The 24,491-nt window shown below is 49.3% G+C and overlaps 1 protein-coding gene across 5 annotated transcripts in view; it reads left to right on the top strand.

Annotated features, from left to right (window-relative positions):
• NEO1 (neogenin 1) overlaps positions 1-23,076 on the top strand; it is a 171,594-nt gene extending 148,518 nt beyond the window's left edge. For 3 of the 5 annotated variants that reach the window (XM_041418779.1, XM_041418778.1, XM_041418776.1), the window contains exons 18-29: positions 2,936-3,074; positions 5,596-5,703; positions 8,510-8,704; positions 9,282-9,314; positions 12,730-12,798; positions 13,444-13,591; positions 15,022-15,260; positions 15,753-15,845; positions 17,632-17,790; positions 18,749-18,985; positions 19,502-19,638; positions 20,542-23,076. In XM_041418779.1, the coding sequence (XP_041274713.1) occupies positions 2,936-3,074; positions 5,596-5,703; positions 8,510-8,704; positions 9,282-9,314; positions 12,730-12,798; positions 13,444-13,591; positions 15,022-15,260; positions 15,753-15,845; positions 17,632-17,790; positions 18,749-18,985; positions 19,502-19,638; positions 20,542-20,625 (1,641 nt within the window). In that variant the 3' untranslated portion in view covers positions 20,626-23,076. The remainder of the gene's footprint in view (positions 1-2,935; positions 3,075-5,595; positions 5,704-8,509; positions 8,705-9,281; positions 9,315-12,729; positions 12,799-13,443; positions 13,592-15,021; positions 15,261-15,752; positions 15,846-17,631; positions 17,791-18,748; positions 18,986-19,501; positions 19,639-20,541) is intronic. The other 2 variants (XM_041418780.1, XM_041418777.1) reach the window with 1 other exon arrangement.
• Positions 23,077-24,491: the final 1,415 nt, after the last annotated feature.

Below are 24,491 nucleotides of genomic sequence, written 5' to 3'. Positions count from 1 at the left end.
TAATCCAGATCTTTTCTTTATTGAAATGAAAAGATGTAAATATGTGTGTATTCCTCCTCTAAAGGGAAGTTACTTCTGAGCCACATTCCTGAGTCACATGCAGAAGATGTCTCAGGAGTTGTTTAAATAAAGCTGCAGTTTCATTAGCTAATAGCTTAAAAGAATGAAATAAAATAGAAGATGGAATAAAACAGTAAATTTACTATTCCTGCTGTACCAGTGCTGGTGGTCAGTGGGCAACAAGTTTTACTGTGACCAAAACCAACATGGAATGATGGAATATAATTTAAAATTACTGAAAAATGTAGAAAGGATTTGCCTGAAGGAGAGAAGTTTGTGGTATTTGCTCCAATCACATGTAACCCATGGTGTCTGGAGAACCCACATCCTGCTTTCCTTTCCTTGTTTCTGTTGGAAATGCTCTCCTGCCCTGTTGGATGTTTTTTGGGAGGTCAGAGCCCTTGCAGGGAGTGCTGGGTCAGTCAGGCTGAGAGCCTCCCTGCAGTGAGTGCAGTGCTTGTCCTGCCCCTCTGCATCCAGAGGCTTTGGTGTCCCCATTCGTGGGGACACAACTCCTGTATCCCCTCTGCAGCATCCAGAGCTGCATCTGCTCAGCCCAGCGGGGTTTCATTCTCCCTCATCCCTAAACTGGGTGCTGAGACTCTCCACTGAGATGTTCTGTTGCTGCCCTGTCCCAAGCTCCTGAGGAAGGAGCTGTCTGCTTCCTCCCTGAGGAGCCTTGTTTGTGCAGGGAACTGAGGAAAACAAGGATTTCAGTCCTCAGGGCAGGACTGTGCCAGTCTGAGCCTGGAAACCCAGGAACAGATGAGATGCAGCTCCTGTGCTTTGAGCTGTCTCTGCACTAAGGTGATTATTAAAACCCTGGGTGCTGAGAATTTTAGACTTTCCATGCTGCCAGACACTGACCCCTGAACACTACATTTAACCTGAAGCCATAGAAAAAAACTTCCAAAATTGAAGAACAGAACTAGAGTTATCAGTGGACAGTATAAATAGAAGTGTGGAATATCACATAGCAGAAACCTTAAAGTTTTAGAATATAGTAATATATATAAAGCAAGATAAAAGTTTTAGAACAGGAGCTAGTCCTTCTTTACCTTCTTCATGCATTTGAGTAGTATTGTGTAATTAGATAAAAAGTCAACATTGCCAGACACAATTAGTTAGTTATTAAGTTAAAAGTAGAAATAATTTGAGTATTATTTCTTAATTAGACTGTTTATGCTTAAATGACCTTATAAAGAGAGAAATAGAGCTCCATTTTTTACCTTATCAGTGAAGCACTGTAAAATTCACAACTATAAAACTGTACCAATGGAGCAGTTTCCCAAAGCCCCCTTGGTGTGTGGGGTTGTCCTGCAGCTGCCTGGGATCCATCAGGAATCAATGAAAATATTAAACATTGGATCTTTTAGGACTGCATAAAACAGAAACAAATTGTTCAGGGTAATATTTATGGAGTTTGTTTCTAGCAGGTGAGCAGGGTTTGGTACTGTGGGATAGACTGGAATTTTAAAAAGAATGAAGTGCTGTTAAATTGTGGGGTCTGACACTCCAGGGGGGCTCTGGAGTGTCATTTACCCTCAGTGGGATGCACAGGGAAACAAAAAGATCCCAGGATTCAAAGCCAGAGATGGAAACCAGAACTTTCACCTGTAAAAGGAGCCCAGCTGCCACATCAAATAATACAAATATTGGAGTACTTAAATACTGCTGGGAATTCCAGCATCCTGGAGAGGAAGAGCTTTTTGGGATAAAGCAGCTGGGAATGCCAGATGGGAGGGAAAGATTCCTGCCTTGGACTTGTCACTCCATCCCTCCCAGTGAGGTCTGCATTCCCCAGGGAGCTGTGCCCCTTCCAGCTGTGCCCCAGCCCCTCAGCCACATTCCCACCCACTCCAAACTGCACTGAGCCTCACCAAGGAGCGGTTTAAAGCCAATGGAGGGTTTAATTTTAATTCATTTTATGAGTCTTTGTTGTCTGGCCACAGACAGCAAAGCCCTGGGCACAAATCCCTGCCATCCCTTGGATCAGCATTTCCTGAACTTCCATCCCTTGGAAGAAAAAAGAAATGAAGATACTGGAGATCTCAGGGTTTCTTTGTCACTGCTGGAGCCTTCAGGAAAGGTGCCTTTACCTTGGCAATAAATCAGCTGCACTCAGTGGTTTCTGGAGGCAGTGGCTGTTGCAGTTGTTGTATGGCCCTGTCAGATCCTGGAACAACTCTTTAATTCTGTGTTTACACCACTGCAGGTCAAGGTGAGGAATATACATATCTGTAAATACAGCTTTCCCTCTTTTCCATGGCCTCCAGTACATTCTGTTCGTGCTGAAGCCATTGATAGCAAACACCAGATCTTTAGAAATGCTGAATTACAAATTCTGCTCTGACCCACATGTAGCTTCCTTGTGTGATCCTAAATAACCTTTTTTTTTTTCTGAAAAGAAGCTACATTTCAGTAAAGCTTCATTCTCTTCAACTCTCACTAGTGTGTCTTTAGTTGATTGTTTACTACATTTAAGGTTATTCTGGAAATTCCAGCAGGGATCTGGGAGGCAGCTCCAGGTTCCAAGCAGGACTGTTCCTTGCTGTGCTTTTTGTTTTCCCCAGCCAGAAGAGTTAATGAAATGCTGTAAACGAACCCCCAGGTAAACAGGGCTTTAACCACTGCAGAACAAGTGGGCCCTGGCCCTTGAATTGTCTTCTTTCTTTTCTAATTGACTGCTGCTAAGTGCTCCTGCTGATTGCAGCATTTCTAGTGGAGGATAAACGTTGATATTTGATTAATGAATTTGCACGCCAGAGAAGAACCAGCCCTAATTAATGACTGTGGTTATGGAAATGCTGGGAGCAGTGGGCTGGGCTGTGTGAGGGGGTGCTTTGGGAAGGGCTGACCCTGCTTTCCCTTGCAGACTGCAAATGCCACCACTCTGAGCTACCTGGTGACGGGGCTGAAGCCAAACACCCTCTACGAGTTCTCGGTGATGGTGACCAAGGGCAGGAGATCCAGCACCTGGAGCATGACAGCACATGGGACAACCTTTGAATTAGGTACTCCTGGGATATTCCCAAAGAAACCTCCACCTGAAATGGTTCTGCTGATTAACACTTGCTGGTGGTGGGGGGGTCTGAATAGTTCAGTCAAAAATTCTGATTAAAAAACAACAACATACTTGAAAATTGCAAGGGATGATTGCAGGAGAATTTACATCAAATTACAGAGAAGTCATGAATAATGTACCACACTTCATGGGCTGGAGAGAAGAAAGTCTCACAAAAAGCACCTCAACAGCAAATACAAAGAAAACACTTCAGCAAATAATAATTAAAATTTGCTGTAAATGTGATGATAATTATTACAGAGTGAGAAGGTGCATGAGGCAAATGAAGACAAAAAAATCACAGTAGGCATTAAGACATCCAAATGAGCTCTAAATTCCTGTTCAGTGCAGAACAGGGGAGGGTTTGAGGCTGCCAGGAACAACCCAGGCCCAGGGAGTGACTGTGAGGGCCAGGCCCTCTCCCTGACCTGCCCCTCATTAGCTCTTCTTACCCTGCAGTGTTAAATGAACTTTGGGCAATTAAATTTACTGCCTATTATGGGTAGGGTTCTCTTTAGATGGGCTGTGGAGGACAAGAAGCCCAGAGTCCAAATGAGCCCAGAGTTCTCCCTCTAAATGAAAATACAGCCAAAAAAATCAATCATGCAAAGAATTAGTGAGATTTTCCAGATAGTCTGTAATAGAAATATTTTAATTTCTGCTTAAGAAAAAGCAAACCCAGGAAAAAATCTGAACTCTCTGAACTTACTCTGAAGTCCCAGTGAGTTGCTTTTGAAAACATTGTCGAGGTTTTGGGTGGGAATTCCACAGTGTGGGGCCAGCTCTGGGCTGGGGCTCCTCTTCCATCCCACATTAAACACTCCATTTGGTGTTTCTGCTGACACAGGTTCAATCCTCAGCCATAACTCTGCTCTGAGTGCAGGGACTGTAAAAGCTGCACAAATAAAGGTTTTTAAAAGAGAATTTGACACAAAGCCCCTGAGCAAGGGCACAGTGCAGGAGGGCTCAGTGCATTTAAAGAGGAAAGCTCAGGTTGAAGTGGTTGTAAGGAATATTTGCAAACGTGACCCAAAAGCTGGGGAACTGAGGAGAAAATTTAAAACAGAAATTAAAAAAAAAAGGCTAAATATATGTTCTCATTACAGGTCTTCTGATATATAATACTGGCCAAATTCCAGAGTGAGTGGCTCATTAGTTTGGGATACTCCTGAGAAGTTGTATAGGATTTGCTCCTGTCAGGAAAATAAGGAATTCTGGGCTCTGTGTTGTCTGAGTATTCCTGATCTCCTGTGGGCTACTGCTGATTTTCTATTTTTGTTTCCTCTGAATCCTGTTTTTACAGGATATTTGGGGCAATAGTTGCAGTAACTCCTGGGCTTTGGCTGTCCCTGGTTTGCAGCTCTTCATCACAGGGATAATTGGTGGCCATCCCAGAGGATTTATGGATGGATTTCTAATAGGTCACCTACATAAACTTCTGGAAATGCAGAGAATGCAGTGATGCTGTGATTGTATTAAACAGCCAAGGTGGATTTGCTCTGGGTTGCCCCTTCAGGAGCCTCCTGGATTTCAGGATGTGGCATTGCAAGGATGCTCAGTGCCCTCTGGAGGCTTCAGCTCACAGCAAGGATTTCAGTTTTCTGCTGGAGCCATTTGTGCTGTTTCCTGAATTTTTGGCAGGAGAGGCTGATGGGAGAAGGAAAACTCTCCCCTCCTTTCTTTCCCTCAGTGCTGCTCTCTGGCACCCCAAGGAAAGAGGTTTTGTTCAGCAAATCCTTCTGCGTTTGAAGCCCTCTGGGGTGCAGATGCCTTCCAAATTACAAATCATTCCTCAGGAGCTCAACCAGCCGTTGCAGGTTTGCCCAGAGGTTGTTCCCCAGAGCAGCTGTGGCTGCCCCTGGATCCCTGGCAGTGCCCCAGGCCAGGCTGGATGGGGCTTGGAGCAGCCTGGGACAGTGGAAGGTGTCCCTGCCATGGCAGGGGGGGGCACTGGATGGGCTTTGAGGTCCATTCCCACCCAAAGCATTCCACGCTGGTATAATTCTGAGTTGCTGGGGGATTTACTTTGCTGATTGGGATTTAAGTGGCAAATGGGCACTTCTGGGTCTGAGTCCCACCATAAACCTGGAAACAGGGAGATACTTCAGCCTGTATAGATAGAGACATGTCTGCCTACATAGAATGTGTCTTTCACAAGTTTGGAGGACTTTTCTGACGACTGAAGAAATTCAGGTGAGAAGTCACTGGCCCCAGTTGTCCAGATTTTTGAGGATGCTCAGTCATGGGCTCACATCTGGTGCCAGAAGTGCTCTGGAAAGGGGGAACTCCATATGGGAGGGAGGCACTGACACTGATGGCATTGGCCAGTGAAGGGGCATTTCTAACAGTAAAGAGAATAACCCAAATATACATAATAACCCAATAAAATGAGAGGGATATCCAGGCCCTGAGCTGGTTGTCCCCTGGTGTGACAGAGCAGCCCTTGCTGACACTCTGGCTCTGTGTTCCAGTGCCAACCTCGCCCCCCAAGGACGTGACCGTGGTGAGCAAGGAGGGCAAGCCCCGCACCATCATCGTCAACTGGCAGCCGCCCTCCGAGGCCAACGGCAAAATCACAGGTGGGCACCAGGGCCTGGGGCTGCTCTGCCAGCCTCAGGGGCTCACAGTCACTGTTCACCTCTGTACCCCACCCAGCATGCTCACATCTAAACTGACTGCAGTGGGAAATGAAGTGACAGCAGACATGCAGCTGGAAGCATAAATATCTCCATAACCTTTGTGCTGTTCTAATAGCAGGCCTCCAGCAACGCCCCCAGTGCCTCTGGCCCATCAGAGGTTTATTTAGGAGAAGCCATCCCAGTGCTCTTTGTCATCTTTGTGGCATTTTTGTGCCACAGAACAGACTTCTGAGCAAGTTCCCTGTTCCCCTGACAGAACCATTAGGAGTAAACTGTTATTTGCCTTTAACTGCATCACTGCCACACAGGATAAATCACTTTCCAGAGAGCAATAATTACTGTTACCTTCTATAATTTCTGTTCAGATTCCCATTTGTGAGGGCTTTCTGAAATAATCCACTTCAATTGTAATTTTTAAAGCTGAAATCAGATTTGTGGTTTTGGGTTTGAGCTCAGGATTACCCATGGTGCAGAATCAAACCTGGGACACCTGACTGGGCAGAACTGGAGCCCAGGCTCTGCACAGGAGACTAAAACTGATTAAATCACTGAAAAGGCAGTGAAATGTTTCCTCTCCATGGGACTGGAGGATTGCCTGGAGACACAGGAGCCTTTGGTGGAGGGATTTGGCTGCCAGGAGGGGCAGAAATGTCTCACACTGGGGCACACCCAAGGGAGGGGAGAGAACTACAAAGAGCAGCATTTACCTGCACAGGGCTGGCAAAATTATCCCATTGCCCAGCTCCCAAATCCCCTGGCAGTGAAGGAAACCCTTAGAACAGAACTGTTCAGTATTTATCAGCTTTTACACAAGCAGCAGTTAACAGCTTAAAAATGAACTAAAAAGAACTAAAGGGCTAAGCCTGAGTGCAGCAGGCACCAGCTCCCCTCTCCCAAACCCCATCTCCAGCTCCCCTCTCCCAAACCCCATCTCCAGCTCCCCTCTCCCAAACCCCATCTCCAGCTCCCCTCTCCCAAACCCCATCTCCAGCTCCCCTCTCCCAAACCCCATCTCCAGCTCCCCTCTCCCAAACCCCATCTCCAGCTCCCCTCTCCCAAACCCCATCTCCAGCTCCCCTCTCCCAAACCCCATCTCCAGCTCCCCTCTCCCAAACCCCATCTCCAGCTCCCCTTTCTCAGAGCCCAAGCAGTTTTTGGGATGTGGGGCCCGAGTGCCCTCTGCTGGGAGCAGCCCCATCAGCCGAGGCACTAATTAATTACTCATTAACCCACTCTGTGCACTCAGTGCTGCCAGAATTCCGAGTGCTGATGTCATTCCATGGCCCACTGTCCATGGAGTGCTGAGCTGGGCCACTCTGGGTCCTGCATGCTTGGGCATCGTTAGAGCTGCTGACTAATTAGGGCAGTTGGAAATTAACTCAGTGCTTGTGCCTCTAGACTGTTATAATGCTTTTAGCATCACTTCATGGATATATTTTTTATATATAGATATAAAATATATTATTATATATAGATTAATTAGATTATTATATAGTTTAGATTATTTAGATTAAATTCTTATATATATGTATGTATATAATATATATAGAGAATATATATATCCTCTACAAATCCATTTCCCACATTTAGATATCTTACAGATGTAGAGAGATATAGATATACAACAGATATATATATATAAAACAGATATATAGTAATATAAAATTTGTATTTCCATATATGTTACATAGAAAATAAATACTTGAAGCTAGATGTAGATATAAATAGTGATACAAATATATAAATAATTTATGAAAATACATAATGTATATTGTGTTATATACAATATATATTAAATACAGATTCAGGTATTTATTTCTGTGTGTATATAAATATATAGAGGTTCAAGTATTTATTTTATGCTGATCTGTGTTTCTTGTGTAAAACAGTTATAAAGTTTTTACTGCATAATGATTGGTGGCTTCACTGTATTTTAATAACATAAACCCTTCCCATACCTTTTTTCTGAGATGTGCAGGGCAGCCTCAGTTCTCTTCAGATTCTTGTTGCCTTTGTTAATACATTGAAGAATAATGAATAATACTCTGAAAAATAATAAAATAATAATGAACTAATGGAATAATAATAATAATACTTTGTTAATCCACTGAAAAATAATGAAAAACAAGTCATGCTGATCTGTGTTTCTTGTGTAAAACAGTTATAAAGTTTTTACTGCATAATGATTGGTGGCTTCACTGTATTTTAATAACATAAACCCTTCCCATACCTTTTTTCTGAGATGTGCAGGGCAGCCTCAGTTCTCTTCAGATTCTTGTTGCCTTTGTTAATACATTGAAGAATAATGAATAATACTCTGAAAAATAATAAAATAATAATGAACTAATGGAATAATAATAATACTTTGTTAATACACTGAAAAATAATGAAAAACAAGTAGTTTCGCTGTGCATGAGAATGTTTTGTTGTTTTAACATAATTTAAATAATGTTGATTCTTTGAGGATGTTTTGATAATGGCAGCTTTACTTTATTTCATTTCTCTGTGAATAGGTAGAGCTGGAAACAGCACTTTGTCCACGTTCAGGGAATGGTGATCCGAAATAACCTTGATATTTGAAATGGCTTTTTTCTCTTACCACCTACCTTGAACAGTTCAGAGGGCAGATGGGAGGGCAGGCTGATATCTGAAGGTGGTTTCAGTGTTTGCCAGAGTCAGAGCACACTTGGGACAGCACACAGCATTTCCCTGTCCCTGACGGTGGCACTGTCCCCTGTGTGCCCAGGCTACATCATCTACTACAGCACGGACGTCAACGCCGAGATCCACGACTGGGTGATCGAGCCCGTGGTGGGCAACAGGCTGACCCACCAGATCCAGGAGCTCACCCTGGACACCCCCTACTTCTTCAAGATCCAGGCCCGCAACTCCAAGGGCATGGGGCCCATGTCTGAGGCCGTGCAGTTCCGCACCCCCAAAGGTACCCCAGACCCCAGGGAGGGGCTGTGCTCCTGGGAGAGGCAGCACTGGGCTCTGCAGGGACCTTGGGGCTGGCATGGAGTGCCTGTGGCTGGAGCTCAGCTCTGGGGATCACTGGCTGTCCCACAGAGCCTGGGGCTTTGGGCTGCTCTGTTCTTACAGAGCAGGGTTGGCTGCAGTGGCAGGGCAGGTGCTGTGTGTCACATCTGCTCCTGGGGTGGGATGGTGCAGTGGGAACTCGTGGGATGCAACAGGCCCCCAGTTCAGGAGCTGATGGTGATGGGCAAAGATAGTAAAGAGTAAAAATGGGACAGAGCTTGGGAAAAATAGAATTATGAGTTTGTTATAGAATGCTGTCACAGAATTGGGTTGGGAGGGAGCTTACAGCCCATCCTTGGGCAGGGACATCTCCACCAGCCCAGGTTGCTCCAAGCCCTGTCCAGGCTGGCCTTGGACACTTCTCCACGTGAGTTTCAAGAGCTGTACCCTGTGCTGTGGGAAACTTGGAATTCTGTGTCACTCCTTCAATCCTTGTGATGTGTCTCTTGTTTTTTCCTCCCTGTGCTTGCCCCACTAAGCTGAATCCTCAGATAAAATGCCCAATGACCAAGGTAAATGAACAGCCACATTTCTCCTCTCTCCATCCCTCACTGTTCTGTTTGCTGTCCATGTGCTGTGACATTTTCTAAGTGGAGCAGGATCCTGCTGTGCTGACAGGGAGAGCTGAAAGTCCTGGCCGTGGGTGGCAGGAATGTGAAGGGATCTCTCTAGAGATGTCCCAGAAGGGCCATGGGGGTTGTGCCAGCTCTGAATCCTGCTGGGGGAATGGCTGTGGAGCCAGTGCTGCCCCATCCAGCCCTGCCCACGTATGAGGGGGTGGAAGATCAAAGGGTTCTGGTTAGCACAAGTGCTGCTTGTGAGGATTCATTCCATAATAAAGGCAGGGAAGCCCTGGAAAGCTCTGTGCAGGAAAGATTCTGCCTGTCAGCTCATTTGGAGCCCAGACTCTCCTGAGGAGCCCAGCACTGGCTCCTAAAAGCCTTAAGCTTTTAAAATGTTTGCTTGAAAAATGGGAGCTTTGAGCTTCCCACATCGAATTAGAAGGTGGATGTCCCAGGGCACTTCTTGCTTTCTTCCAAATAACCTACAAGCCCCATAAAAAAGGGAGAATTAGTCTGAAGGGATGAGTTAAAGAGGCCATTGGCAAACAGCTTAGACATGCAATTAAAGAGATCCTAAAGGGGCTCTGAGGGAGCTGCTCCTCACTTGGCTCCTCATCTTGGTACTTGGAGTAATTTATTAAATGTGCTTGTACTCTGCACCAGGTAATGCTGGTAGCAGGGACAGTCAGGGAGTGAATTGCTCCCCATCCCTGTGTCCTGGAGGTGGGGCTGGGGTTTGGGCTGTCTGGGGAGCAGATGCTCCAATGTCATTGTCCTGCTCACCTGCAGCAGCAGGGAATGGGGGAAGGTTACAGGGTTTTAGGTGAAAGTTGCTGTTTTCTGCTTCTCCCTGTTCCAACCCCATTTCAGCTGGTGTTACATCCTAAAGTAACAAGTTCTCCTAGTCATGATCAATTTTTATCACATCCTATTATTTATAAATCATCAAAGCCCGGAGTTTTGTTAGAGAATTCCTATAAGGACTCTGGGAGAGCTGGAATGGTGGCAGCAGCTGGAATGTGGGAAAGGGGAAGGCAGAGGAAGTGCAGGAGAGGAGCTGAGGAGCTGCCCCGAGCTGCCAGGCTGGGACCTGCAGGAAAGAACCTGCCAGTTACTCAGGCTGGCAGCAAAACCAAAGGGGATTGATGCTCTGCCCTGAGTGGTTCTGTCCTTTTCTCTCTTTGTCTGCTTTAATGTTTCCCTCTGAACTCAGCACAGGATTCTGTTTTCCCACCCCCTTGTGGAGCACAGAGCTTGGGCAGAGCTCAGGGCCTGTTGCTCTCAGGCTTCAGGTGCTTGCACTGGCCTTGTCCTGAAGCAAAGATTAAGGTCTCTGATTGAGTTACCCCATCCTGAAGTCACCCACAGTTAAAATGTTCTGTCTGGATATATTGTAACATGGAGGTTCACAGCTGAATGAAAAACAATTCCAGCAAATGCTGTCTTAAACTGTCCCTTGAAACAGGTCACACTGCCTAAGAGATGGGGCTGCCTGGAATTTAAATGTTTAAACTGTTCATCTGTGGGTTTAGGAATTGGATCCTTGGCTGGGTACCTAAATTTCATCCTAAATTCATCAGGGAGGACATGGGTTCCATGAGGATCACTGTGCCTTGCCTCTCTCTCTCAGCCCTGATTTGATGTCCCTTGCTGACCTCAGGGCAGTTGTTCCCTTCTCCTTCACATTATTCAGGACACTGAGCTGCACTTGGCCAAGCACAGGTCCTTGCAGAGCTCACTGGAAGCATTCCTCATGGATAATTCTCATTCTTCTCAGTTAATTTGTTGTTAATCTTATTAATAGGCTCCACATGTTTTTTTTTTATGGTGCTATTTTAACAAAGCATTGCACAGCACTGTCAGATATTTCCTGGAAGCCTAAATGCAGTATATTTTATATATTTCTCATTATGTATCTGCATAGTTACTGTTACCAGCCACGTTTATGGGCTGACATTCAGCTTCTTGAAGACACTTGTTTTCCATAAACCAGGAAGATGGATGTGAAGTGTGTGCCATCTCCTCTCCATCCCCTTTTCCATCATCTCACCTGCTTTAGGGCTCTAGCTGCTACACTGGAAATGCTCAGGGTGTCTGACTGCCCTCCCTAAATGTTGCTGGCTCTTCATGTCCCCCTGTCCCACAGCTTCTCTGCTGGAGCAGCTGCCCAGCAGCAGGCTCAGGGTTCTGAGTCCATCTGGGGCTTCCCACCTTGCCAGGGCAGCTTAAGTGGCCACAGACACAAATCATTAACAGAAGCAGTGTAAGGCTGCTCCAGTCTCTCTCTGCTGCTGCAGGATTATTGGTCCCCACAAAGGGACCCCTGGTGCTGTGTCCTGTCCATCCTGGCAGGTCCCTGGGTCCTTTTCCATGTCCCACTGTCCCAAAGTGCTGCCTTTCCCTCACTGCACACACAGAACCTTCTCCTTTTCCCCTCCCCAGCTTCAGCCACTGCCCCTGCCTGGTTTTGCCATTTGTCTTTATTTCAGGGACCAGTTCACATGCTCTCACTTGAGGTTCAGTTTCCATTTGTTACACATCCTTTAACACTTCGTACTTCTTGATTAAAGGGGATTTTTAACAGAAAAAATCCTTCTCCTGACTGTTCTCCTCCACACCGCCTCGCTTTCTGGAGGTATTTTCTTTGTAGAACAGTGTGAAAATGTGTCAAATACTCTGGATTCCTGTAACCAGGGGAATATTGCTCTTTGCACCATTGCTGAATGCTTCCCCTACTCCAGTGTTTTTGTCATTAATTTTGCATTGGAGCATTTGGATGAAAACAGAGTGGAAGGACCAGGTTTGGATGTAACTAATTTGTTGTTCCCTCAGGTTTCATCAAAACCACTTTTGTGGTGCTTTGTTGTCACCTGTGGTGTGCAGGGGAGAACAGGGAGGAGCTGAAAGCAAGTTTTTATGGCTAGGCAGGGCCTTAATATTACATTTACTATGCTTGGGATCCTGCACACATTTCCAGTCTCCCCCAGCTGCTGGAACTGGGTGTTAGGAAAAGACACCTGGATAATTCCTGTTCCAGGGTGAGGAACTCTCAGTACAAGTGTGGCAAAACCATTTGCCTCAACATGTACCTGTGCCTTACTGCAAATGGGCTTTATTGTTGTTTTTAAAGTGAAATTAGGAGAGGCTTAATTAGGAAAATAATAACTGGGAAACCATTGAAGAGCTCCTTTGGAGAAGTGGCTCTTTCCTTGGAGAAGCAGGTGCTGTGCAAAGCCAAATTTTGTTGTAGGGACAGAAAAGGAAGGAAAAAGCTGCTCCTGGGGCCTTGGGGAGGTTCTAAAGAAGGACTCAGAGGTGCTGATTGTGTCTGTGTGTGTAAAATTCCTGTGTCCAACCTTTGCAGCCTCGGGATCTGCTGGGAAGGGGAGCCGCCCCATGGACCTGGGCCCAGACTACAAACCCCCGCTGGGAGGTGAGTGTGGGGCAGAGCTTCTCCATGGCCACACTGTGCTTCCAGTTTGGGTCAGCCAGGGAATGTTCCAGCAGCAGTTCAGAGCTGTTCCTGCTGCTGCTGAGCTCCCATGGCATTTCCAGAAGCAGAGCTGCTCCCAGCGTGGTGTGACATGGCTGCTGGGGTGGGACATCGATTCTGTAGGGCCACATGAGGAAGGAAAAGCCTCCTGTGCTCCTTCTCCTGCTCAGTGCTGTGTGGTGGGATTTCCTGTCCTCAGGGAATGCTCCCTGGTGTTGATAAAGGGTTTCCTTTGGAGCCAAGTGACCCCTGGAGGCTCCTGCTCCAATTCCAGTGGCTCCAAGGGGGGCCTGTGGTGCTCCAGGTTTAGCAGGATCCCAGACTGACTCTGCTTAGAGTGGGGAGGTTTTTGTGATAATTAATTAGGCTGAACTTAAATTGTGATAGACTCAGTAGGAAATGGGTCTAAATCAACTTCCAGATGAGCACTTGTACAGTAACAGTTGGCAAATGCCAGAGAAACAAACATTTCTCAGGAGATCATCCCCTCCTGCTGATCTGCAGGATTCCAGGTGTCTTTGGTGGGCACTGCTTGCTTTTCCTGTGTAATAAATGAGTCTTTTCTCCCTTCCCCAACCCTCCCAGGCAGTAACAGTCCCCACGGCAGCCCCACATCCCCCCTGGACAGCAACATGCTGCTGGTGATCATCGTGTCCGTGGGCGTCATCACCATCGTCATCGTCGTCATCGTCGCCGTCTTCTGCACGCGCCGCACCACGTCCCACCAGAAAAAGTAACTGGGGGCTGGGCCCTGCCTGCCTTACTGAGTCCTGTTGTTTCATTCTTCATTTGGGGTTTATTCCCTGTCAGCCCTGCAGCCTGTAGGTGCTGCTGCTGCTCTGCTTTTCCTGTCAGTGTCCCAGAGTTCCAGTTCACACACAAATCGGGGCGGTGCTTCCAGGTGTGCCTGCACTTCCCCCCTCCCAGGAGAAATTGTTCCTCACAAGTTTCCAAAGTGGAGCTAATCCATGTGTGGGGAGCTGGGAGAGCTCAAGAGCTCAGGCAGCTCCTCCCTCTTGCATGGGTGGGCTCAGTGCATTGACATTATCCAGTTTTTAGTGGGATCACTGGAGGGGAATCTGAATGTGCTGCTGGATTCCTTAGACAAGTGCTCCAACGTCCTGGTGTTTGTATCTGAATGCTTCCCTCAGAGCGTCTGCATTAATGCTGCAGCAGTGAGGCTCCTGCAGGGTCTCTCTGTGTGTTCTTTGAAAGACCAGAGTTGTATCTGGAGTTTGAAAAGATGCTGTTATGCAAAACAGATTTTTAAGGAAGTGATGAAAAGCCAGGCTTGGATAATCTGCAGTTGCTCTGCTGCAGCAGGACCACCCTGCAGAAGAGCAGGAGAGGCAGCAGGGATGGAGGAGCTGGCCCTGGCACACCTGGCAGCCGGGGCTGTGCTTGGGAGGGCAGCAGGGATGGGCCAGTGTCAGGAGTGTGCTTTATTGTCAGGGCAGAAATAACCCTGTGACATCTCAGTTTCTGAGTGCCCTCAGCCAGGGAATAACCTGATCCCTGTCACTCATCAGCTCCAGTGGGAGCAGGATTTGGGAGTGACCCTGCCAGAGGCTCTGTCAGTGACATTTACCAATGTCTGAGCCATTCCCAGGAACTCTGCCCCCAAAGACCCCTCCTCCAGCTTTGCCATGGCCCAAAGTGAGGAGTCAGTGTGGCAGGAGTGCTGAAACCTACATTTTGCTGTCACAAAATGCTGCCATCCCAAATCTCTGCCTCACTGTGCTTTGCTGCTGCTCTCAGCAGAGTGGGAACCTCCCCAGTGGGAGTGTCCAGCCTGAGCAGGGCTGGAAGGAACATTCCTGTCATTAATCCTGTGTTCCCATCCTCTTGGGAGCACTGCACCTCCTTCTCCAGCTGCTGCTGGAGCTTGGTGAGCCTGGGATATGGGCACAGCATTGGAATATTCTCTCAACGAGCAGAATTTCTGCAAACTTCATTCTTGGTAACGAAGGCTGGGCTGCACACGGGGTGCATTCCATGGCACCGGAGTTCAGGATGGGCTCTGAGGTGTCCCTGGGGCTTGTGTGCAAAATTCAAAGCTCCCTGCCCAGTGGGAAACTTGTGTCCAGCTGGGTGCCTGAGGGGGATGCCAGGGAAAGTTGCCTTTTCCACAAGTGAAGAACATCTCCTTTGCTCTCTTGCCAGGAAACGAGCCGCCTGCAAATCCGTGAACGGCTCCCACAAGTACAAGGGCAACTCCAAAGATGTCAAACCTCCAGACCTTTGGATCCATCACGAGAGGCTGGAGCTCAAACCCATTGATAAATCCCCAGATCCCAATCCCATCATGACAGACACCCCGATCCCTCGCAACTCCCAGGACATCACCCCGGTGGACAACTCCATGGACAGCAATATCCATCAAAGGCGGAATTCCTACCGAGGTGGGAGCCCGTGGGGTGAAACACATCTCCTGGGGCTGTGACATCACTTTATTGACAGATGATGAAGTTACTCTTCTCTGTTCTTGTTTTCCAAGTAGTGAATTGGGTTTATTCCTGGTTTCTGAGACTCTGGAAAGGCTGGATCTCATGTTTTAGTGAGGAAATGGAGCATCCAAGAGTTAGATCATTGCTTTCTCTTGGTAAATACTGATTGGTAATGGGAAGATCGTCTCACTTCATATTAAACCACTGACCTTTCAGCCCAGAGCTCAGTCACTGCCAGAAGTTTGCACTGGGGCCTGGAGAGTTTCTCCAGTTCCCAAAATGCTCACCCTCACTGTCTTCTTCCCACCTTCCAGTGAAGGGGGAGGGGCTGGTTTTGTCACTGGTGGCTCCAAGAGCTGCCTGGGAGCAGGACTAGAGGGAGGATGTGGGAATGCTGCCCTGGTTCAGGAGCTGGAGCAGAGCAGTAACGTGGCTGTTTCCCCTCAGGACACGAGTCAGAGGACAGCATGTCCACGCTGGCAGGAAGGAGGGGCATGAGGCCCAAGATGATGATGCCTTTTGATTCTCAGCCACCTCAGCGTAAGTGAACACCCCCATTCCTGCTGGAGCCACTCCCTGCTCCCAGGAAATCCCTTCGTGGGCAGCAGGAGCAGCTCAGGGGAGGCTCCTGAGCCCTCCTGGTGTGGGCAGGGTGAGGCCACGTTAGAAGGGCCTGGATGTGGCTGTACTGGGGTGAGGGCAGGAGCATGGCCAGACCTGTCTGTCCCAGTCTGGGGCTCTCCAGGGACAGTCTGTGGGCCTGGCTGCTTCTTGTAGTCATTCCCTTGGAACTCTGCCAGTGTCCAGCTGCTCCATGGGAGCTGCAGAGAGCTGGAATCTCTGTCAGGTTCCCCACTGCTGGTTTTCCCCTCCCAGGCCAAGCAGTCATCATCCCCTTTATCTCTGCAGTTGCTGCTCTCAGAGCCTTCTCTGACTACTCTGAGCTCCTTGAGACCTCTTTGCCCTGGGATTCTTCTCTGATACCAAAATTACCATTATTATGAAATATTTTTGGAATTAAACAATATATCTAGAGTTTTCAAATGGCTGCAAGATGCAAAGGAACTTGGCTGAACCTCTGAACAGCCAGACTGAAAGCCTGTGTGAGAACCCCAGTGAGAAGCTCAGGAGTTACTGTGCAGGGGCAGAACTGGGAGGTAAAATCACACCAAGCTCACCCAGGCTGAGCTTTAGACCTCCTGAGCTCTGTGATCATGTTCCTCCTGTAGCCAGGTGACTGCTGCCACAACCCCTCCATCTTATGGAATTATTTCAGAGTAGTTCATTACACTTCCACTTTCTTTTTACTCTAATTTAAAACTGAGCTGAGGACTTGGTGTTCTCGATCTCTGCCTACTTTTTCAAGTGTCCTGATGACCTGATTGCTCAGTTTGTGAATCTTCTTGTTCTATGACCTTTTTCCAAGAGTAGCATCTGGTTTCTTGGTTTGGCACTAAGTAGTGTGATGTCCTTCTTGTCTCCCAGCTTTCCATGTGTGAGGAGCAGAGGATGCAGTTTGACACTAAATTCCTTGGAGCTGGTCTGTGTCAAACATGGCAGTGTGACAGGTGCCTATCCCATGCCAGGCTCTGCACCAGCTCCTGCCTTGCCTGGGGGCACAGACCAGGCCCAGGCCCTGCTGGAGCTTGGCTTTGAGACTTGGACTCTCCATCCTGTTTGTGAGAGCTCCAAGGGCCTCCTGCCACAGGCTCTGGTTAGTGGGAGTGGAACTTCCACTGTGGGGCCTGCAGGTGCCCTGGCAGGAGCTCAGCCTGGCACGTGAGGCCCTTTCTCGGTGAGCCCCACCAGGACCATTCCATGTCCACCTCTGGGCCTGCACAACCTTCCATGGCTTTCTTCCACCCAGATGGAGTTATTAATCACCTCCTAAGTACTGAATTATGGTCATTCACTGTGTCATTTTGCAGTCATGGTGTGTACCTAGTGACTTCCTTCTTGGCCTCCTGGAGTACAGAAGCTCTGGAAGGATGTTGGGAAGCAAAGGGCTGTTTATTGTTTAACACACCTCATTTCATAGTATATCAGTATATGTGGATAACAGATCTGTATTCTCTTGATTCTTCTTCTGAACTTTTCCTTGGAATCAAGCAGTGCATTAAGAGCTGGTGGCAGCTTTTGGAGCTGTAATTGGGTGGTTTTTTTTGTCCTAAGCATGTTTGAGGTGTGATAACCCAGGGGTTGAAGCTGGGTTGTAAATCAGCCGAGGGTCCGGCTCCCTGCTGGAGGAGGGAGCAGGGAGGGGAGTCCCCAGCCTGTCCTGTGTGTGTGTGTGTTAAGTGTTTCTCTGTCTTGTGTTCATCCACAGCTGTGATTAGTGCTCATCCCATCCATTCCCTCGACCCCCCTCACCACCATTTCCACTCCGGCAGCCTCGCCTCTCCAACCCGCAGCTTCCTGCACCACCAGCTCAGCCCGTGGCCCCTGGGCTCTGCCATGTCCCATTCGGACAGGGCCGACTCCACAGGTGAGACACCAACCCTCAGGGAGCTGCTGCTTTGTGCAGCAGTCAGGGAAACTCCTGGAAGTCAGAGCCTGGAGCTGGGTCAGTCTCCTCTGGGGGTTCCATCAGGATGGGCTGGGCTTTCCTGGGTAGGTCAGATATTGATCCTTGACATCCGTGGTGGTGTCCTTGGAAAAGGGGGTTTCATGTTTTATACACAGCTCCAGACAGGGATTCCTCCTGCTAAAGCCTCTGCCTCTGGAGTCTGAAACATCAGATTAACTCTGAGCTGCTTCATGGGGTAACTTTTCCTCTAATTAATACAATTAGAAACCAGCAGGGAAGGAAAGTCCAGGCTTGGCTACCGAGAATGGGGGCACACAGAGAATGGGGGTGATTTCCATGCAGCACTTGCAGGCTTGATCAGAATCATTTGCAGCAGTTTTAGAGAGCGCTGAAGTCTCCAGTGCTCTGAAAAATCCCAAAGCAATGGTGCTAAATGTGCACATGGGTAACATACTGGGATGAAGCAAACTCTGAGCTTCTCTGTCACCATTTGAAGGTATCACAGCAAAATGTTGTTTCCTTATGAAAACAGTTCCTGAGGCTGCAAGGTCCATTCCAGCCCAAACCATTCCATGAGTCTCAGTAACGATGGATTTCAAGTGTGGCTCCTCTGTGACCACCCCAGTGCTGTGAGTTCCTAGTTAAAAATGCCAATACTTTGGTACTGTGGGGTAAAAGGAGGCTGCAGATCCGTGTTCTGTGCTGTTTGTCCGAGGACTGGAACACGGAGCTCTTTCAGTGCCAGAGCGTGAAGAGCTGGAATCTCTCAGCTCATTTAGCTCCCATTCAGCCGGCGGTCCCCTCGGAGCTGGCCAGGGGGTCATTCCTGCCCAGCCAGCCCTGGCAGGAGGAGCTGTGCCCCGAGCAGCCCCGGCAGGCAGGAATGACCCCTGCTGTCGCTGTGCGTGCCTTGCAGAGTCCGTCCGGAACACGCCCAGCACGGACACGATGCCGGCGGCCTCGGCCGTGCCCAGCGCGGAGCTGCCCGAGGCCGAGGGGCCGTTCCTGCCCGCGGAGGAGGAGCCCCAGGGCCCCCCCACGGCCCACGTGCGCCCCTCGCACCCCCTCAAGAGCTTCGCCGTGCCCGCCGTGCCCAACGCCGGGGGCCCCTTCGACCCTGCCCTGCCCAGCACCCCCCTGCTGACCCAGCAAGGTGAGGGAGCCAAGAGCCAGGAAACGGGGATTTGGGGAGCAAAGGGAGCGCGGGGTTGGGCATCAGAGGAAAGATGGCAGAGGCTGGGGAGACTTTTGTTGGTGTCATTTTCTGTACGTAGATAAGACAATTCAAATCCAACACTCCATAATTGAAGTGTTCCTTTTCTCCTGATAGAAGCCTGTTCCTTCATGGGATCATTTTGGGTACATGGGGAGCTTTAAAGCTCATCCAGTCCCAGCCCCTGCCATGGGCAGGGACACCTTCCACTGTCCCAGGGTGCTCCAAGCCCTGTCCAGCCTGGCCTTGGGCACTGCCAGGGATCCAGGGGCAGCCACAGCTGCTCTGGGCACCCTGTGCCAGGGCCTGCCCACCCTCCCAGCCAGGAACTCCTTCCCAATATCCCATCCATCCCTGGCTGTGGAAACCATTTCCCCCTGTCCTTAACTGTGCTCCTTCCAGGAGCTTCCTGAGCAGGCAGGACCCGAGCCTGACCGTGTCCCCAACTCTTTGCAGCCCCTGGGCACCCCCTGCACGCGGTGAAGACGGCGTCCATCGGCACCTTGGGCAGGACTCGGCCGCCCATGCCCGTGGTGGTGCCCAGCGCCCCCGAGGTGCAGGAGACCACGCGGATGCTGGAGGACTCGGAGAGCGTAGGTACCCCCTGCCAGGCTGGCAGGGCTCCCCCCTGGGGCTCTGTGGGCATCTTGCACCGGGCACCTACAAGGGCACAGGGGCTCGGTGCTCCCACAGCTCCGCTGCTCGGGAATGCGCATGGAAAATGGGGGGAGACACCTGCAGGGAGGTCCTGATGAGTCCTGCAGCTGCAGCTTCCCCAGCTCTGCAGGGCATTCCCTGTGCCAGTGCCATCCCCAGCTCTGCAGGGCATTCCCATCTGCAGATGATGTGTTGGGCAGAGGGCTGGGATGACTTTGCAGTACAAGGCACAGCTTTGGTAAAGTGGAAGTTCTTGGCTGTTGACACGAAGGAGGAAGTTTGTGTGTGAGCCCAGGTCATGGCTGGAAACTGCTCAGAACTGGGAAGGATTGGTCAGGAGGAGTTTGGAGATGAGCCAGACCACGGTGTCTGTCCACAGCAGTGACAGAAATGAGACAGCTGAGCCTAAAAATGTGTGGGTTTAGCAGCTATCCTAATCCCAAAACAGCCTTGTTGGAGTATTCCTTTGACCTTTTTCCCTGTTAAACTGGGAAGATCCTTCTCAACTTCCTGCTTTGGTTCAAAGGCAGGGATTGAGACAGGACAACAGGGCTTGACCAGTGCAGCTCTGAACCACAACTGCCCTAGAGCTGCACTTGGAAACAGAGATCAGCTCCCCCCCCACGGCAGGGGGCAGGAGCTGAGCTTTTCCCACCCTAACCAGGCTGGGATTCACAAGGAATCACTGGGGTGGGAAAAGAGCTCCCAGACCAGAGTCCAGCCTGTGCCCAGACCCCGCCTTGTGCTGATTGCTGAGTGGGGTCAGGAGTGCCCCAGCAGTGCCCATTGCTGGGCTCCTGCTCAGCCCCAGCCCCGTGTGAGTGCCCCTCTCCCTGCAGAGCTACGAGCCGGACGAGCTGACCAAAGAAATGGCGCACCTGGAGGGACTCATGAAGGACCTGAACGCCATCACCACGGCCTGAGCGCCGCCGCCCGCCTCCGACTCGGCCGGAACACGAGGAGCTGAACAGTGGAAAAACTAAAGGAAAAAAAGAGAAAAAAAAAATAAACAAACCAGAAAGAGGGACAGCACATGAGAGCAGTGGAGGGAGGAGGAGAGGAAGCAGCCCCGGGTGACCCCGGTGTCACCCCTTGTCCTGCAGGGAGCCACGCGGGGTTCCGGCAGCACCAGCGGGATGGGCCACGCCAGCCAGGCTGGGATCCAGCAGGACAAGAGCAAAGCAAAGTGGACTCGCCATTAGTTTTTTTCTGGTCAGGTTTTGTCTCAGTGGTGTGATTGCCCTGCCTTTTCAGTGTTGGACATTGGCATTTATGTACAATTTTATTTGTGTTTTTATTTTATCTTTTTTTATAAAAAGGAAAAAAATATTGTAATTAAAAAAAAAAAAAGGGAGAAAATGTTGTTTTCCGCAGCCTAGGCTGAGGTTTGACTGCTTGTTCTATTGTGTATGAAAATTCATTGCCAGTGTGGGTTGTTCTGTTTTGTTTTTTATTCTGCGTATAATTACGTCCCCTTCTGGCAGTTAATCCATGGCCTTTTGGGATGCTGCACTGCTCTTTGTAAGCTTTTTTATTATTTTTATATTATAATTATTAAAAGCCTGACTTTCTCCTCTCATCACTGTGAGATTCCCGGTCTGTTTGAGTTGAGGTGTAATTGGAGAGCCTTGTTTGTCGCTTTTTGTGCAGTTTAATATTTTGAGTGGGGGGAGAAGTAGCTGGGGAAGGGGAGGTTATCCTGGGGAGGGTTCATTCCTGTTGTTTTCCTGTCTTTTTCCAGTGACTGGGAAGACTGAAGAACAAGGAAACATCTTCAGCTGTACTGTGTGTCTGGTCACTGGGCGCAGGAAGAGGCTCCTTTAGGAACATGCAGAGAATTCCTCCTGGGAATTGGGGTTCTCCTGCCTAGGTGACCCTACAGGAAGCTTCTTTTGGCAGCTGTTTTGTTGTTGTTGGTTTAAAGATGGATCAGGAGCCTTGGAAGTGCAGAGTGAGAGCTCAGCAAGGCTGCAGGGCTGGGCTCAGAGAACTTGAGGATTTTCTCATTCCCAGCAGCCCAGATCCTGCCTGGAGAGCACTGAGTGTCCTGCAGGTCCTGTCCCAGACCATCCCAACAGGAATCCTGCTCTGAAGGGTTCCTCGGACACAAACCAAGGCAAAAATTTGTATTTTTTTACACTTTGGAAACCATGTAAAAATAACCCCAGTATTGGTGAGCCAGGTGCTGTTCACAGACCTGTCTGGAAAGGGAGGAGAGGGAACAGGGAGGGAACAGGGGTTTTCCTTCTCTCTTTGTGTGCTTGCCTGGCTCTGGCCTTCTCTGCATTAAAAAAAAAAAGGGCTGGAGTTGAGTAAAATGAGAAATAAAAAGAGAGAGAACCCTCAACCAGCTGCCAATGAACTCCTGTGCAGTTTCACTTCTAGGATAAAAGGAATCCCAAACTTCCTGATGCTTCAGGGGCTGGGATTTGGGAAGCTCAGGCCCCTCTGTGCCTCTGCCAGGAGATTTCCACTGAAGTGGCAAAAAGAACTTGGCTTCCTGTGCTTCCCTCGATCCCCTGAAGTGGGGCTGGAGCTCCCAGTGCTGTCCCTGGGGGAAGGGAGAGCAGGGATTGAGGGTGGGGTCACTTCCTTTCTTTTCCTGGACTCTGTGGTGCCATTCCTGGGCCATTTCTTGCATTTATTTATTACTGAGGGAGGGGAGGGAATTAAATAAATTGTAGCACCGTGGGCCACCTGGATAATTAACGTTTGGACTTTGAATCAGTACAATTCAGGGCAAAATAAGCTACAGAACATGTATTTAAAGAATAAAATCCACCCCCTGGCCTGAAAAAGGAGGGTGTGGATCTGTTCCTTTGCCTATTTTTTACCTATACCCAAAGAAATGCCATCCTACACACACAGTATTCCCAGCTGGGGGCCTTTGTGAATATTCCTTATGTAGAACACCATGAATGTTAATATTGTCATTGAATTTGGGGAGGGGGAATATTTTTAATGATAAAACAACTGTTCAAAGTTGGTTTTTTAAGGTTAAACTGAAAAAAAAAAAAAAGAAAAAACATTTATTCAATTCAGTGTACAATCTGTATTGCACTTTTTCACATTTTAATGCTACGTTTTCTTACATATCCTGTGATTTTAACTTTGGAACATTGTGTATCCTTGTAGTGTCATAGTCCAGCTGTGCAGTGACAGCTTCCCTCAGACATTTGGGGAAAAGGAACAAACCAAACCTGTACATTGTTTTATGATTCTCATGTAGAAGAATTTCAAGGACTGCTGTAGATGTCGACCTTTCTGTACAATTTTTTTGCTTTTCTGTAGTATTTGCTGTATTCTCTATGGCTTTTTTTAATAACTTCATGTTTATTATTTTGTATTGGGCATCCAATACACTTTTTTAATCCAATCAACTCCTGTCCTGCTTGGAGAGTTTGTTTAATTATTTGTAGTGGGTTCAGTGACCAGGTTTGGGGTTTTACTTGCCCTTTTTTCCTTGCTGTGGGTTGTGTTCTCTGAAGAAAGAAGAACAGAACTGTTCTCCCTCCCTCAGGCTTTGTGCAGAGACTGAACTTGGAGCATTTCCCTATTTCAAAGTTCCACAGTAAAAACACCACCTTCTAACGAGCAAGCAGAGAAGGAAGGGGTTCAAACCAGTGCAAGTACAAATAATAGCCTTAATGCACTGGGGAAAATGGAAAAATAATACCATAACCGGGGGTATTGCACCTCCTGATTCTGGATTGTGAAGTGCAGGGATTTATCTCCTCGATGAGCATCAGCCCAGGGCCTGCAGCCACTGCCTGCTCACAGCCCTGTCCCCGCCCTGTCCCCCAGCGCCCTCTGGTCACTCCTTCCTTCCCCTCCCACGTCCCAGCCGGGCAGGGAGCCTGGAATTCTCCTGAGGGATGGCCCGGGGCAGCTCAGCTGGGTCAGGGCTGGTGGGGGCAGGGAGAAGCCTGGGGAGCATTTCCTGTGTCCAGGGGGAGCAGATGAACCCTGCCCCCCTCACCGAGCCCCGGGCAGGGGGCACTGCCCCGGGGGCAGGGGGGCAGGAGCTGAGCTTTGCCAGCCCTGCCCAGGGGATTCACACGCATCACTGAGCAGGGAAAAGCCCTCCCAGACCATGGAGTTCACCTTGTGCCCAAACCCCACCTTGTTCCCAGCCCAGAGCGCTGAGTGCCACCTCCAGCAATTCCTTGGACATCTCCAGGGATGGGGACTCCAAACATCCCTGGGTGGACCCTTCCAATACTTTCCATGAAAAAATTCCTCCTGGTGTCCAACCTGATCCTCCCCTGGCACAGCTTGAGGACGTCTCCTCTTATCCTGTTCCCTGAAAGCAGAGTCTGACCCCCGCAGCTGTCCCCTCCTGTCAGGGGGCTGTGCAGAGCCAGAAGGTCCCTCCTGAGCCTCCTTTTCTCCAGGCTGAGCCACCCCAGCTCCATACTCCAGGTTCTGCGACACCAAGAGCGTTCCCTGGGGACCCCTGGCTGTGTCGCTGTGCCCGGGGCTGTGCCAGGCCCCTGAACACCAATGCCAACCAATTCCCTGCGAAACAAAACTCACCAGCCCAGGCTCCTGGTGGCAGCTGGCAGGAGGCTCTTGGCACTGTCAAAGCAGCCCGAGCTGCCGGGGGTGGCAGCTTGGGAGCATCCTGCTCACTGTGCAACCCCAGCGGGCAGGGGGGCAGCCCTGCAGGGCAGCGGTGCCACCGCAGCCCGGGGACAGCAGGTGGCAGCGGTGCCACCGCAGCCCGGGGACAGCAGGTGGCAGCGGTGCCACCGCAGCCCGGGGACAGCAGGTGGCAGCGGTGCCTCAC

Source organism: Onychostruthus taczanowskii, unplaced genomic scaffold (assembly GCF_017590055.1).
Source record: "Onychostruthus taczanowskii isolate IOZ18803 unplaced genomic scaffold, ASM1759005v1 scaffold6, whole genome shotgun sequence".
In the NCBI taxonomy this organism is placed as follows: domain Eukaryota; kingdom Metazoa; phylum Chordata; class Aves; order Passeriformes; family Passeridae; genus Onychostruthus; species Onychostruthus taczanowskii.
Note: the sequence above shows the minus strand (reverse complement) of the source record. Positions and strands in the feature narration are given on the sequence as shown.